Source organism: Molossus molossus, unplaced genomic scaffold, assembly GCF_014108415.1.
Source record: "Molossus molossus isolate mMolMol1 unplaced genomic scaffold, mMolMol1.p scaffold_m16_p_16, whole genome shotgun sequence".
NCBI classification, from domain to species: Eukaryota; Metazoa; Chordata; class Mammalia; order Chiroptera; family Molossidae; genus Molossus; species Molossus molossus.
In genome coordinates, this window is record NW_023425351.1 from 46932810 (window position 1) to 46950009 (window position 17200).

The 17200-nt window shown below is 32.2% G+C and overlaps 1 protein-coding gene across 12 annotated transcripts in view; it reads left to right on the forward strand.

Annotated features, from left to right (window-relative positions):
• RIMS2 (regulating synaptic membrane exocytosis 2) overlaps positions 1 to 17200 on the forward strand; it is a 513935-nt gene that overhangs the window by 254188 nt on the left and 242547 nt on the right. For 8 of the 12 annotated variants that reach the window (XM_036264303.1, XM_036264291.1, XM_036264295.1 and 5 more), the window contains 6 exons: positions 2985 to 3193; positions 4701 to 4820; positions 7696 to 7795; positions 8656 to 8779; positions 10657 to 10703; positions 14915 to 15027. In XM_036264303.1, the coding sequence (XP_036120196.1) occupies positions 2985 to 3193; positions 4701 to 4820; positions 7696 to 7795; positions 8656 to 8779; positions 10657 to 10703; positions 14915 to 15027 (713 nt within the window). Of the gene's footprint in view, positions 1 to 2791; positions 2860 to 2984; positions 3194 to 4700; positions 4821 to 7695; positions 7796 to 8655; positions 8780 to 10656; positions 10704 to 14914; positions 15028 to 17200 lie in introns of all 12 variants that reach the window. The other 4 variants (XM_036264293.1, XM_036264304.1, XM_036264305.1 and 1 more) reach the window with 1 other exon arrangement.

Genomic DNA, 17200 nt, shown 5'->3' on the forward strand with positions numbered 1-17200 from the left:
ATTTTATTTTATTTCAGCCCTTTGAAACTACACAAAATAAGAATATTAAGTAATAAGTATTATTTAAGTACTAATAGTCTTAGTAGTTTAGGACTATTTTATATTTACCTTATTTAATTCTTATAGTAATAGTAATTTTTACTCTTTTACATGACTACCATGTATGACAACTTTTTTTTTTTTTTTGGTTAGTCAGATGTTTTCACTTTAGCTTCACATGGTTAAACTTTAATTACTTCAATTTAATTTTAATTTTATGATTCTATTCAGAGTGCTTTTCCTAACATCTTTCTTGATCTTCGTGTTGCCAAATCAAGTGCATAATTCTCAGTTCCTTCTTGTGCCTGATATGTAGAAATCATTCAATATAGCTGATTTCTCCTCCTGTTTAGGAAACTCTCTTCTGTTTGGCTTTGAGACTTCCATCTTCCTCCCTCCTTCTATTTTTTCTCTGAATGTTTTTCTTAGTCACTCTCTTCTTTTTCTTTCTTTCTTTTTTTTCCCCGCAAGTCAAACTCTAAATGATAGAATTTAGTCTGGGTCTTCTTCATATTTTACATTAGTCTCTGTTCCTAAATGATCTACTTACTCCTGTCTGTATGCTAGTAATTCCAGATTTATGTCTCCAGCTCAGACCTTTCTTGTAAGCTTTATTATAGCTTAACCAATTGATTTCTTATATGCCCACTTGAATAACTTATGGATATTTCAAGTAATAGATCTAAAATTAATCACTATAATTAATAAACTCTAAGATGCATGTTTTTATTTTAATATCTATGAATTTTATATACAATAACATCTTAGATTCTATGAAATAGAGTAATTCCTTCCTTCTTCTTCCGTAATACAGTGTCTTCCTCTCTTAAATTGTCTGTCCTTACATTCATTTGTTAATGCCAGAAATTTGGGAGCTACCCTTGACTCTTCAGTCTTTCGTAACACTTAATTCTACCTCCCAAACACCTCTCAGTTCTGTCTTTTCTTACCCTGTCTATTGCCATTATGTTTGTTACAAAAGCCTTAATCACTTGCCCCATGGATTACTGCAAATGCCTTTTAACTCTTGGTGTCTTCCAATTCAACCTCTAAATAGTGCTTAGAATCATTTTTTAAAAATGTAAGTCAGTTTATGTCACCATCTTACTTAAAGTCCACCAAGAAATGAAATTCATAGTTTTTAATGTGAAGTGAAAAGGCCTCACTAAGCTGGTTTGTGCTGCCTCATCAGTCTCCTTTAGCATTATATGTGCCCTCATTCTTTTTGGTTCAGACACACTGGTGTTCTAGCAGTTCTTTTACAGTGCCATGTTGTTACAGCTTCCTGGAATGCTCTTTCCTCCACTTTTCTATCTGCCTATTTCTTTCTTTTTTTTTTTTTTTTATTTATATTTCCATAATTTTTTTACAGATATTTTACCTTTTTACCCCATTGGCACCCCCTACCCCACCCCCCCTCCACCCTGTCCACGGCTTAGTTGTCCATGTCCATTGGTCATGCATATATGCATATAAGTTCTGTGGTTTATCTCTTCCCACCCCCCACCCCCCATCCCCTCTTCTGAGGGATGTCAGTCTGTGCCCTACTTCCATGTGTCTGGGTCTACTGTATTCCTCAGACTGTTATGATCATTATATTCCGTATATAAGTGAGATCATGTGGTATTTGTCCTTTTCTGCTTGCTATCTGCCTATTTCTTTACTTGTCCTTTAGGTCACATACTTCAGTTCTTGTCTTAAACATCACTTCTTTAGAGGTGTTTGCTGACCCCTAAATTTACATTAGATCTTATTATACTCAGTGTTTTGTACTTTCCTATATGACACTGAGGACTTGTTTATTTTGTTTATCTCCCCTCTGTTGTATATCTCATTGTTTTACCCCATACACTAGAGTTTAGCACAATGCATCACAAATGGAAGGGGTTTAGTAAATATTTTTAAGAAATGAAAGTACAAATAGAGTTTTAAGACATGTTTGTGCACATGTAGACTAAAAATAAATTCTTTTCAAATGTAAGGCAAATAAGGAGCATATAAGTATGAGAAGTAGGTATTCACTCTTGGTTGCCAATTACACAAATTATCTGACAAAATTATTTGAAATAAAATTTACTTTTTATGAGAATGCAGTTTCTGAAAAAAGTTTACAATTATTTCAAAATAATATTAAGCAATTCATGATATAAGTAAAGTATATTTTATTTTCACTAATAGCAATTGAGTGCATCTCTTTTGTCACTTTCATACAAAATTATTCTTTTGTGTAACCAGTTCTTTTTTTTTTTAATCCACCAAATAGTTTTAGGAGGATTCAGGATTAAAGAAAACATTGTACTACATTCCAGGAACAACATTTAATTGCTTGGCTTTTTGTTATAGTGGTTATTGGCAAACCACTGTTTAATTTTTAAAATGTTCTTTACTCTTTGGAGAATAACTCATGTCTATAGAACAGCATGAAAAATAGAGCATGAGTAATAGACATAACCAATAGCCTTTTTCTTTTACAGAAAATGTAATTTTTTTCATTTTGATTTCTGTTTATTAGCCTTTTCCCTTCTTTTACTAGTTTTGTTCTGTAGGGTCTGTCTAGTGATCATGAACTTTATATCCTACATTCTATAAATTTTATTCATTTTGAATTCTAGCTTTCCCTTGGTATGTGTAGTGAGTACTATAGAATTCTTGAAACAAGACAGTATCACATGGTTTAAAATGTTTATAATGTCTTTGTCCTTTCTTTCACTGTCTCCTTTACTGCACTTTTTTGTCTGTCTGACTCTCACAGGAGACATGGATTACAACTGGTTGGACCATACGTCTTGGCATAGCAGTGAGGCATCCCCAATGTCTTTGGTGAGACATGTGGAGCCTTACTATTTAATTTCTGTTATCATTTCACTTTTCCTTTTTTATTTACACCTTTGCATGTTTTCTTTTTGAATATTTATTTATTTATTTTTTTTATCCCACACCTGTAGGGGACAGTCAAAAGGGAAAAAGAAAAACTAGTGAGCAGGCAGTTTTGTCGGACTCTAACACCAGGTCTGAGAGACAAAAGAAAATGATGTACTTTGGTGGCCACTCTTTGGAAGAGGATTTGGAATGGTCTGAGCCTCAGATTAAGGACTCTGGGGTAGATACCTGTAGTAGCACAACCCTTAACGAGGAGCATAGCCATAGTGATAAGGTACTGAGATTGTGGAGCCTGCCTTTTAACCTGCTCATTTGGTCTTCGTTTGCTCTCTGTCACTCATTCAAACGGAACATAATAAAAAGACAGGGCATTTCAAGGGTCAATGTAGCATTTCTTAAGGTGCAGAAAAGAAAAACAAAACCAAAATAAACAAATCAAAATATTTCTTGCTTGCTTTGCTGTTTTTGTTGTTTGACGGCATACCAAAAAAAAAAAAAAAAAAAAAAAAGTAAATGAAATAAAAATTAGGAACAAAGGAATGTTTTGTCTTTGGTCGCATGAGAGAATTTTGTAATGTTATTATAAACCATAAATACAAAGAATTTCTTGGATTGGCTTATTTGATTGCTTGCATATATTTTTCTTGGGATGAAAATTAAATTATTAATAGTTTGAATCCCAGGCAAAAGGGAGATAATTGGGTCTGTTTGCACAGAAAAAGTTGTTTTTCTTTTTTCCCTTTCACTGTCATTTTGCTCTTTTGTTTTATTGTCATAGCATTTCAATGGAGCATTAATTAGTATTAGAACCATTGCCATCTGCTTTGGTATTTATTATTTTTGCTTTTAGTGTAGTGAGACTTTTAAAATCTTATTACCATGTAGATGTGGTTGACTGGAACTTGTCTTTTGCATGCTAAATTTTGCATGAAGATATGCATGTTACTTTAAGATAACTGTGAAACTGTGATTACACAAATCATTTACTTTGTCATTTGACATATAATTCATAATGGAAAGGGATGGTGTTGTGATTTATAAAGGGATTGGTTCTGCCCTGAGAGAGAGATAAACCCCTAATATTTTCAAGGTTATTTAGCAATGGATACCCCTGAATTATCTACTAAAATTAATTAACTAAATAGATCAAAGACCTGAAAGAATCAATGAATCTCCAAAAAGTGAGAATTGTACTCTATTCTCACCTTTGAATTAGGCCTATTTCTCCCAGAATCAGTTGGAGAGTTATTGGGGCTTGAGTATTTTTTCATAAATTTAATATAGAAACCTGTTTCAAGAAAGCCCTCATCATAGGTTTGAATTTTGTGTTTTATATAATTTGACCTATTAACTTTTATTGTAATAAGGTCTCTCAAAGTATTTCAAAAGTGTTTGAAGATTAAATTTTTTAAAATGAGTTTAGTTATATAGAATTCCAATCTATCTTTCCCACCTGTGAATTTATTAATCTTTAGCATGTATGTAATAAAATTAGGTTTTGAAAATATTTTCAAGATTTCTCAGATTTTGTAGAACTACATAACTTTAGTATTGTGTTAGAACACTATAAGAATTTGAAGTAATTTAATTTTGAAAACTTGAGATAATAAAATTGAGGTTATAAGCATAATGTAGTAAGCTTTTTTGATCAATGTTTTGAATACAAACTGGTTTGTGTAATCATTAATACTTCAGAAATCTGAAATTTAGAGAGATTGTACAATAAGGGGTCATTTGTCATAAAATGACATTAATTATTTTGTTTTTTGATGCAATGTCAGCACCCTGTGACATGGCAGCCATCTAAAGATGGAGATCGTTTAATTGGTCGCATTTTATTAAATAAGCGTCTGAAAGATGGAAGTGTACCTCGAGATTCAGGAGCAATGCTTGGCTTAAAGGTATGTGATGAAATATGTAAGATTCTGACTCTATACTGCTTTACAGATTAATCTGTAAAGAGATATAATAACTCTTTCTACCTATACTAACTTAGTGAATTTTCTTTCCATTTTCAAGAATTCCCAAATATTTGCCCTCATTATCTATTTCTTATTTTCCTAGTTTTATTTAAGAAGTTGCCATTATTCTACAATAATACTTGTATGTATAATTTTGGAAATTATAGCGAGTTATATACTTGAATCCTAAATACAGTGCTCAAACTTATTTTACCTACGCAGTTTGTCCTTTATGTCTATACTTGTGCTTATATTCTATTTAAATAGTAGTTTTAGTCAATGACTAAATATGAAAACCTGAGAAATGTAATATATGTATTATACAGGAATATAATTTTTTAATTAGTGTAGCAAAATATGTGTGTCTATGTGAGAGAATACTGTTTGAAGCCTAGAGACTCAAAAATACTTATGTTAGGTGATATGATATAAATATTAATTTATATTTTACTATATAATACCAAACAATTGTTTGGTAATTACACCAAATATAGTTTTGTTTTGTTTATTTGTTTGTTTTTGTACATCTGTGTGGTGAATTAAAATCTGAAATGAAAAAAAGAGTAAATATTTTAGAGTTAAGCTGTTGCTACAGAAGTTTTCCTGTAGAACATAGTGAGAGATATTAGAAAATTTTAGGTGTAAGTGGAATTGGGCAACTAACATTTACTGGGTGGCTGGCACTCATCTGAGCATTTTACATCTATCCTTTTGTTTAACACTCACAACAGATATAAAATAAGCTTAGAGAATTGTCATAGCTTGCCCACGGTCACAAGATAGTGATGAACTGGATCTGTCCAGTAGAGCATTAGAGTAGTGTAGTGTGGAGGTGAGGAAGTCTCAGTTTAATTTCTAGTTACTGCAATTACTAGGTACATGACATTGGTCAACTAAACTTCTCTTAGCTTCAGACTCCTCATCTGTACAATGGAGATAATAATCTTACTAAATTGTTGTAAGAAGGTTAAATAAAGCAATATATAAACATTTAGTACAGTGTCTAACACGTTATAAGATTTTAGTAATGATAATTATAGTCAGTAATATCATTACTATTAAAATTAATCAAGTCAAAAATTTTTAAAAATTGACATGGGGATATAAGTTCAAAATATCTATAGATTTAATTTTCAGAATCAAATATAAGAATACTGAGTTTAATTCATTGCAGTTTGGGAATAAATACATAGACTGTGACAAATCAGTGTTGTTGTTTTTTTAATTCAGATATCTTTCACTCAATTTAGAAGAGGAAAAGAGCTATTTTAGTTAATGAAGTTATTTACTCTTATTTGCTTGGCTTGCTATAAAGTTGATATATTGACTGAATTCCAGTTGATGAGAATCAAGCATTACTATTATAAGAGGACATTTTTGCAGGTACATATATGACTCCACAGCATTATTGGTAATTTTTTTTTTTCCTGAAAAATATACAGGGGAGGGCAAAAGTAAGCTTACAGTTGTGAGTACAAGAAACACAGAGTTTATTCTTGTATATTATTTATTGTATTTTTCCATAGGGACAACTGTAAGCCTACTTTTATTCCACCCTTTATATTAATGGAAACATAAAAACAGAAAAGCTGGGATACAAATGGTCAAAAGTTCACATTAATTCTGATGAGATTAAGTAAATTTAATAATTTTCTCAGGAAGAGTATATAATCATTGTTTGCACTATTAATGTGCCTAAAAGATTACTAATGAAATTTAGGTGGGATATCATAATTACAGTAAAAACAACAAATATTTATATTGTGATATTTGAAGTCTATAACTAGATATGTTAATTAGATAATACTGAAATAACATGTTTTTAGAAATTACAAAAGTTAAGAATTCTGTAAGAAAGAAAAAACGTCAAATTGGTGTTTCTAAAGTATGCAACATTTTCAAAATATAATGGATTAAATTGTAAAACATTTTATTTTTTTAATTTTTTTTTTTATCCTCACCCGAGGATATTTTTCCATTTTTTGTACAGATAGAGCGGGAGGGAGAGAGAGAGAGAGAGAGAGAGAAACATCGATGTGAAGGGACACATCGAGTGGCTGCCACCCGCACGACCAACCAGGGCCGGGGACAAACTGCAACCGAAGTACGTGCCCTTAGCGGGAACCGAACCCGGGTCTCTCCGGACCGCAGGCCGACGCTCTAACCGCTGAGCCAAACTGGCCAGGGCGTAAAACATTTTAATATGTAAAAAACTTACTCTTGGGACATGTGCTCAGTTCCTAATAACAACACTATGTAACGTAAAATATATTTTAACCTGGCCTGTGTGGCTCAGTGGTTGAATGTTGAACCATGCAACAAGAGGTTGTCAGTTTGATTCCCAGTCAGGGCACATGCCCAGGTTGTGGGCCTGATCCCCAGCTGGGGGCATGCAGGAGGTGGCCAATTGATATTCTCTCCCATAGATGTCCAAATCTCTCTCCCTCTCGCTTCCTCTATCTCTAAAATCAATAAATAAAAATTACATAAAAATATTTTAAGTATAGTGAGTTGTAGTTTTAAAAGCTGCAAATTGTCACCCTGGCCTGTATGGCTCAGATGGTTGGGCATTGTCTCATGCATCTATGGGTTGCAGGTTTGATTCCTTGGTCAGGGCACATATCCAGGTTGGGGGTTCATCCCAAGTTGGGGTATGTGTGGGAGGCAATCAACTGATGTTTCTCTCTTTCCCTCTCCTTTCTTCTCTCTCTAAAATCAATAAAAACATGTTTCTTTTAAAGCTGCAAATTGTCTATTTTTCACTTGACTCCTCATTGGAACAATGTTTCCCTCAACATTTTTCTCTTTTAAACAGGTTGTAGGAGGAAAGATGACTGAATCAGGTCGGCTCTGTGCATTTATTACCAAAGTGAAAAAAGGAAGTTTAGCTGATACTGTAGGACATCTTAGACCAGGTGAGTTTCTGTATTTCATTGATTACACTAAAACTGTTAAATTTGAGTAGTTATGAAAAAGTTATCCTAATTTAGAAGTGATTTGACCAGTAGCAAAGAGCTCATTTAACTTAAATTTATTCATTAATGGAAAGTTGTAATATAATTTCTTGAGTCACATTAGAAAAAAGATTTTTATAGTTATTGATTTTTTCTTTTTCTTTTTTTTTGCTTATGTACATTCTTACTCTGTATCTAGTATTTACCTATTTTGTTTCCCATAAGCCTTCACTTTTCTTTTGAAAACTTGTAACATTGTTTAGGAAACATACTTCATAGATAAATACATATTTCCTAAAGTGTGTCACTCCTTATCTCTTTGGTAATGGATAGGAGAGATCCATGAGAGTCTTGGAGAGGATTCGAGAATATACTAAATATTAAGCTTTTTACAAGAGAGTTTAGACGAAGTGCTCAGCCAAATATCTTGAAAAAACTAGAATGCAGAGTCATGAACTCTACAAAGTGGCAACTGATCTTGATAGTTTCTAGAATTAGAATTTCTATTAGAATTTAAATGTCTTTTTGTCACCAAGAAGAAGAACTCACAACCATTCATGGACAAGACATTACTGAGAAAATCCTGGAAATCACAGACAACTTTTATGTAATTTTTTTTTTCCTGACGCTCAGCCTTTTGGGTGAAATATACAAATCATTCTTGTCATCAAATTTTATGCCACTGGAGCTGTTCTCATAATGTTTCTTATTTCATAATGGTGATTTTACTCTGTGTAGTTCATTGCAGTTTAAGATTGCTTTGTTTTGAGTGCATTTATGGGATTAGATTTTCTTTCTAAGATTATCATTACACACAATAGGTGATGAAGTGTTAGAGTGGAATGGAAGGCTATTGCAAGGAGCCACATTTGAAGAAGTATATAACATCATTCTGGACTCCAAACCTGAACCACAAGTGGAGCTTGTTGTTTCAAGGCCTATTGGGTAAGTTAGTTTGAGTGCTTTCCACATGTATAGAGTTGACTACTATTAAACAATTTTTGAAGTGCAATCCAAAAATACCTGATTGCTTTATTAAAACTACATTATTTTGAGATCATTTTTTTTCTTTTACTGAAAACACTTCACCCCAAATCATCTAATCTATTTATCTGATTATACAGTTAATTATAAAAGGGTAAAAGTTAATTACAAAAGACAAAATATTTATATGTTTATTATTTTTATTATCTTCGTATCTTAGTAGATGGCTGATGGCATTAGTAGGAAGGGACTATAGTAATAATTACTTTTTTTTTCTTGTTTTATTTTTAATTTATTTTATTGTTGAGAGTATTACAGATGTCCTCCATTTTTTCCCCCTTTACCCCCTTTACCAGTCTCCCTCCCCACCCCAGGCTTTCACCTGTTTATTGTCTGTGTCCATGGGCTATGCATATATGCATATAAATTCTTTGATTAATCTCTTCCCACCCTCCCTCCCAATAACAATTACTTTTAAAGGACGTTTCATGAACTATGGTCCTTTATACTATAAAAATGAGGATCAACTATATTCTATGATTTTTATGTATTTTTTTCCAAAATGGAGATTTCAACATAGGAAAGAGAGGGCCTAAAGACATACTGTTCCCAGATAGAAGGGACAATTTAAGGCAAAAACATAACATTATTAAAGAAAGATAAAAATATAAACAAATGTCAAATTCTCATTTGTTTTTATAATTTGTTACCTATAGATTAATTTAACAATTTCCAAAAGTTGGCAATAAATATATCATCCTTTGCAGCTATGTTATGAGAATTACTCTTTATCTTAGTAGTATTTCCTTTATAAAAGCTTATATTCTAAACCAATAGAAAGATATACCTATAATTAGAAAAAGCAGTTGAACATTATAAACTGACAGTGAATTATTAAATACATGTTCAGGGTAAAAGCATTTTAGGATAGAGGCTATAGAAATTATTTCTTGTGTTAGAATATAATGCCCAATTTTTACTTATTTAGGAAATGATTCGACTTTCTCATTTTGTTCTCTTTTTATACTTTAGAAAATGACTTATGGTGGTAACTTAGCTTTTGAAATGTTTCTTTCAAAAGTAATGAATCTGGCATGTGAAATTGTATCTATTTTTTGTTTTGTCTTGGTTTGGTATTATGGTAAAACTGTACTGTATCAGCCTAGTGTATTAATCAAATATATTTCTTCATATTAAAGGATACTCTAAACATTTTTATTTAATCTTTGAAATTTTCTTTTATGTAATTTTCTTAATGATTTTAACCATTAATATCTACCCTTATTGACAAATCTCAAACAAAATGTACATATTTTTGGTGTAAATGCAGTTATAAAGTAACTTTGTTAAGTTCCAATAAGAAACTTGTGTATATTTGTCTCAGTGGAGTTATTACATTAAAATAATTTCAATCAAAATCTGAATATTTTAATTTTTGGTTAGGTGATATTTTCTTTGTATTTTAATGTTACTGATTTAGAACAACAGCAAGTAAAAATCAAGAGTAGGATAGAATTACAATATATCTATAAAACTTGTTGAATGCAGAAATTTTTTAGAATAGACAGTTGTGTAGTGAGACATATAGAAAATAAAGTATATGTTTTTATAAATCTGCTATAAATATGTATGAATTTTAATTTTTTAAGTGTTTTCTGTTACCCAGGAATACTTTTATTAGCATTAGAAGAATATGGCCTATCTTTTTCTTATTTATATAATACCACTATCTTACACAATTTTGTTCATTTCTCTCATAATAAAGGTTGATAATGATGAAAACAGCAGTTGCATTAAGTGTTGCAACAATTTCTTGTTTTTTTTTTCTGTCATTTCAGAGATATACCTAGAATACCTGATAGCACACATGCACAACTGGAGTCCAGTAAGTTTCATTAATTCTAGAAGGAAAAGTTATTAATAATGTCATTCATCAAGGGTTAAATGAAGGACTTTATCTAATACAAATCAGGAAATATAGTAAACTTCTTATGAAGTATATAATCATATAAAGATGGGAAATTTAACATTATTTTGTGTTGTGGGAAAATGTACAAAGGTATGTAATACTTTAAGATTTTTTTTTATCTTCACCCAAGGACATTTTTTTCCAGTTATTGTTCAGATAAAGTGGGAGGGGGAGAGAGAGAGAGAGAGAGAAACATCAATGTGAAAGGGACATATTGAGTAGTTGCCACCCACATGACCCAACCAGGGCCGAGGACAAACTGCAACCGAGGTACATGCCCTTAGCAGAAACCGAACCCGGGACCCAGGCTGATGCTCTAATCGCTGAGCCAAACCAGCCAGGGCAAGATTTTTTTTAAAAACATGGTCTTAACTACTATTTTTAGATAGTTTTCTTAGAGTATGTTACAATAAACTCTACATATTGAAATGGACATATTTTGACATGTATGTGAAACCATTGCAATAAAAAATGAACAGCCCTGGCCGGTTTTGCTCAGCAGTGAGAGCATCGGCCTGTGGACCAATGAGTCGTGGGTTTGATTTCTGGGCAAGGGCGCATACCTCTTTTGCTATTTGTCCCCAGCCCTGGTTGGAGTAATGCAGAAGGCGACACTTGATGTGTTCCTTTTACGTCGATGTTTCTCTCTCTCTCTCTCTCTCTCTCCCTCCCTCTTTTTTCCTCCCACTCTATCTGAACAAAAATGGAAAAATGTCCTTGGGTGAGGATAAAAAAAAAATTTTCCCTAATTTTAAAATTTACTACTGTGTAACCCAACCCTCAGTAAATGGAGAATTCTTGGGACAATTGAGTGAATAATTATATATACTCTTATTTATATTCTAAGAAAATGGAGTAATATTTCTGATTTAACACTGGAGTTAAAGTGGAACAATAGACATGTATAAATTTATTTTAAATAATGTTAAACACATAAATACTTTTTATCACTTGTGTTTGTGTGCTATTTTAGATGTTAAACTAATGCAGTTTTTCCAATGAACTAGGTTTCTTCATTGATTGAGAGCAGAGTAAGGGATAGGGTGAAAGAAGAGAGGAGAGTTGCAATGTGAAATAGACACTGTTTAGGGTAGATTACACTGAGAAGGAAGGATTTGGGCAAAGATTCTGGGGGAAAAGTTTTCCAGGTACAAGGACCAGACATGCAGTGTCTCTGAGGCAGAAAACCCTAAGATGCATTTAAAGAAAAGCAAGAAGGCCAGTTTGGCTGCAACAGCGTGAGCAAGGAGGAGATTGGCAGGAGGAGGAGAGGAGAGTAGTGGGCAACCAAATTGCAGACTTTATAAGCCACTATAAAGACACTGGCTTTTACTCTTAGCAAAATCAAGAACTACACAGGATAGTCTTGATGAGAGAGAGTCTTATGTTTTAAAATCTGGATACTGTGTTGAAAATATATTAAATGGAGTTAAGGGTGAAAGCAGTGGGACTAGTAAGAAAACTATTTTAGTATTTTAGGGCGAGATGATGGCGACTTAGACCAAGTTGGTAGCAGTGAAGGTGGTGAGAAGTGGCTGGATTCTCTATATGCACAATAATTGAGAATATCCTACCAAAATAGATCTATTTCCAATTTTATATTATAATTACAAGTATAAAAATTTAGAAAATCTTTATCAGATAGATGAAATCCCTTTGGAATGTTATAGCTCTATACTTTAAAATATGATCATATGACTTACTTGATTTAGTACCTCTGGCTAGGTGCTAAATAATTTTATCCAAAATAACGTCATGACCACATGAAACTATAACATAATAAATAAATACTAATATAATGATAATAATTATGTATAATGATATTATCATTATCATCGCTTCCATTTTATTGAGTTCCTAAAACTGTGCTTGATATTGTGCCTACATTATCACAGTTCTTAACAACAATCCTAAGAAGTATGTATATTTTATTCACTTAGATTACATCACTCAAATGTTGTATGAGCATTGTGAAACAATTCCAAAATTGTTCCTGAGGAGACGGGGCTTTTCTCAAATTAGATTTAATCCTTTATTCTATAAATGCTGAAAAATAGGTTCTCCAAGGTCCAGTTTTTAATCCTCTGTCTTTAGTTCCTCAATAAATTCTTTTCTTCATATGGTTTTATTGTCATATGACTCTTAAGTTTATATATCGAAATTATCTTATTTTCTTTTCATCTCTGGGTATTTAAAGGATACATTTAAACATCTTGTTCCTTGAAGCTTAATGTAGAAAACTGAGCTTATTTTTTACTATAAAGTAAGCATTCTTTCCACTTGTAAATGTTATCAAAGATGTCACTATTACTTCTGATCCCAAGGCTTTCAGTTTCCCTCTTCACTTTACATTTTATCCACGTGTGCCCCAGTTGGGGAGACACTTTTAATTTATTTATTTTTTAATCCTCACCTGAGGATATTTTTCCATTTTTTGTACAGATAGAGTGGGAGGGAGAGAGAGGAAGAGAGAGAGAGAGAAACATCGATGTGAAGGGACACATCGAGTGGCTGCCACCTGCACGACCAACCAGGGCCGGGGACAAACTGCAACCGAGGTACGTGCCCTTAGCGGGAACCGTACCCGGGTCTCTCTGTACCGCAGGCCGACGCTCCAACCGCTGAGCCAAACTGGCCAGGGCTCAGTTTAATTTCTAACACTAATATTTACTCTGCATTTGGTTCCATCCATATATTCAGTAATTTGTTTTGTATCTCCCCTTGGACATCTCAGAGATATCAGAGGGCCACTGTGTTCCAAAATAACTTTTTCATTAATTCCCTTAAGCACAGGACTTTCTACATTGTTCTGTTTCCCCGGGAATAAGCATGGTCCTGTGCAGAGATCAAGGCAGACACATCAGGGACTTTCTTGACCCTGTATCTGGCTACAAGAATTGAAATCTTAATGTTAGCCCCTCTCTTTCCTTTGTATCTCGTATCTAATTGGTTTCTGAATCTTCGTTTTATTATTTTACGGTATCACCTGAATTATTTCTATTCCATTTTTGCAACCTTTCCTATGGTTATTTATTGAATTCCACTTGTTCCTGTTTCCATGTTTCTCAATTCAATCTACATTTAAAATAAGGGGTAAAGTCACCTTCCTCAAATACAGTTTTTATTACCTCATTCATAAGAGTTTAGTGTGGAAATTTTTTTTTAATCCTCAACTGAGGATATTTTTCTATTGATTTTTTTTTTTTTTTTCAGATAGAGTGGGAGGGAGGGAGGGAAGGAGGAAGAGAGAGAGAGAGAGAAACGTTGATGTGAGAGAGACACATTGATTGGTTGCCTCCTGCACAACCCTGACCAGGGCTGGGGATGGAACCTGCAACTGCAACCCAGATACGTGTCCTTGACCAGGAATTGAACTCTCGACCCTTTGGTCTGAGGGCTGATGCTCTAACTCCTGATCCAAACCAGCCAGGGCTAGCGTGGAAACTTTATTAGTGCTAAAATGTGCTACCCAGAATTTCAGGCTCTAACTGCCCCCAGTGTCTTTATTAGCTCTGTTAGCTCCATTTTTGTTCACTTTTCAATTTGTTCCTTCCCCTCCATACACATAAATTCATACATATCACTTCTGAGTACTGTGGTTCTATATTTTCTGATATTCTGTTTTCATAGTACTTCACTTCCTTTCTGCCCATCTAATTAATTATATTCTTCCAGATATGGTTAAAAAATCACTTTCTGCAAATATTTGTACAATTAACATTCTAGTACTTATGTTTTTAGTATTGTAAGAGTAGAGCATCTTCAAATTGCCTGATTGATTTCAGTTTTGGTTTTTCATACCTAAGTTTCTACTTTGAAATTTTCTTAATGTTATTGTAAGATAAGTTTAGTACACGTCAACAAAGTAAATAAGTCCTGAAGTAGACATTTTTTTATACTCTTATTGGCACAGAAATTGGTTCACCCTTGGTCTTAAGAGAATCCCTAAGCTTCACTTATGCGTTAGTAAAAGACTCTGTGTATTTGGGACATTGTGGCCAAGAAAATGGTCTATCTAATGCCATTGTGTGGACATTAAAAAGAAAAACTTGAGCTATATGGTGAAGATTATTAAATACCAGTGAAGAGTCATTGTTATTATTCTTTATGTATATTTACCATTTCAGGTTCTAGCTCATTCGAATCTCAAAAAATGGATCGTCCTTCTATTTCTGTTACCTCTCCCATGAGTCCTGGCATGTTGAGAGATGTTCCACAGTTCTTATCTGGACAACTTTCAGTATGTAATCACTAAATTAATTTCCCTTTTTGGAATTTCAAGTAGTGTTTTTATTATATGTTGCTAGTTCTTGGTAAACCAAGTTCTTCTTAGAATACAATTGTGCTTTTAACCATCAAACTTTCTCATTCTTTGTAATTTTAATTGATTGAAATTCTATTTTAATTATTTAGCATAGTACTTTATTAGAGTTAGGTTCCTATAATTTAATAAGCGTTAGAATTTGTGAAGATATCTAAAACTTTTCTTACTTTAGTAAATATTCCAAAATTCAAGGTTATAATTTTTGCTCAATACCCTAAAATAACAATAATGTGTCATAAACTTTTAAGGAAAATAAAAATTTTGCAGTATACAAAGATGCTATATTTAAGATAAAAGTAAATGTTTATGTACTTTTCCTGCTTTTCAATCTTAAGGACACTTTGAGTGAGGTATGAATATTGCTCTGAAATGTAGTAATACTTGAAATGCATTTGTCAATAGACAAAATTAAGTACACATGTGAATATATAAGTGATTACTGAGTGGTACACCAGATGATTTCATAGTAGATGATCCCTAACTTGAACATTTTATAATTAAAGTTATAAGTTCTGCATTTTATGTCCATATTTAGAAGAGCTTTGCAAATGTAAGCCCTCACTTTTTGGTTAACATCAATGTTTTTCCCTTTTATAACCATTTAAAAATGTTAACGTATAAAATTTATCCAGTCATAATTTAAAAACATACAGGTTAGTATTGACAATGTCACCAAGTTATTCAAGTTGAAACTTTATGGATATTAAGAACTATTTAGGTTCTCAAAATTCAGACACTAAGTTTTATATAAAAATTATCATTAAAAGCTAACTATTCTTGGGATAGTATTATAAGAGCAATAGGAAAATCTTTATTAAATAAGCTACAAAACTTGTATTTTGGGGAGTAAGGAAGGAATTTGGGTTTTACTGAATTTTCATTAGAGGAGATATAGGAAGTATAAGCAAAATTAATATATTAAAATTTATTGAAGAAGTCATTAGACATGTCTTTATTGGACTATTTGGATCAAAAAGGTGACAATTACAAAAAGTTATGCAAGGAAGAAAATTGAGATACTATCAGGAAATTGTAAATGTTTTACTAAAATGAATTGCTTCTCTTTATTATTTTCTTTTCCTTTCTCTTTTATAAACAGAGTGAACTTTTCATTTGAGGACAATGGTCTTTTTTTCATTTTTCCATTATAAGTAGCATCTTTCTACTTATTCTGTTCCATATATTGACAGTACAGATGTTGTCATTTATGGATACAAATGTATATGTCTTTTTCCCCCACCAATTTAGGAAGTGGTAATAAATGTTAGCTGTTTTCCTTTTTTTATGGCTCCATTTAAGTAGTTCATCTTTAAGTAATGTTCTGGGTAGCTGGATGATGCCAGTATATACATAAATTTCTGTGTGTGTGTGCATGTGTGTGTAATTGGCTTCAGTTGGTGGAAGAGGAAGGAGTGGAAGTTATACTTCCATGACAAGTACCACTTTGTTACCTCACTTAAAATCCCAAGGGCCTATTACAAATTGAAGTAGGAGGCAAGAGTAAGAAGCATAATGCAGGCATTTTGACAGATTTCAGATTCCACAATTTTTCCTTATAGTTCAAAATGAATATGGTAAAAAAGTAATACTGTTAAATGTTTTGGGGAAATATAAACCTAAAGGTTTTACTTATAAATATATATAATGGTATAAAGTTAAAGTTTATAAGTGATGCTGCTTTAAAATCATGTAATTTTAATTTTAAATGTGTACTATTTTATCATTTTCTTATGAGTTAGAGGAGTATGTTGCAATAAGATAATGTTTACAAATGTAATAATATTTATTGTTGTAAATCTAGAAAGTACAGATAGATAAATAAAAAATAAAAATCACCTATGAACCTGCCGCTAAAATATAACCATTTATATACATATAATTTTTTTTAAAGAAAACTATAATAAATCCATGTATACTATTTGGAAACCTTTTTTTATTTATATATATATATATATATGGAGAGGGGGTCCACTTTTTTAATACTTATTTAATACCCCATTTTAACTTAATTTGTTGTAATACAATATCTTATTTCTAATTTATATTATTTTAAATAATGCTGTCATGGAAATCCTTTAATATAGATCTT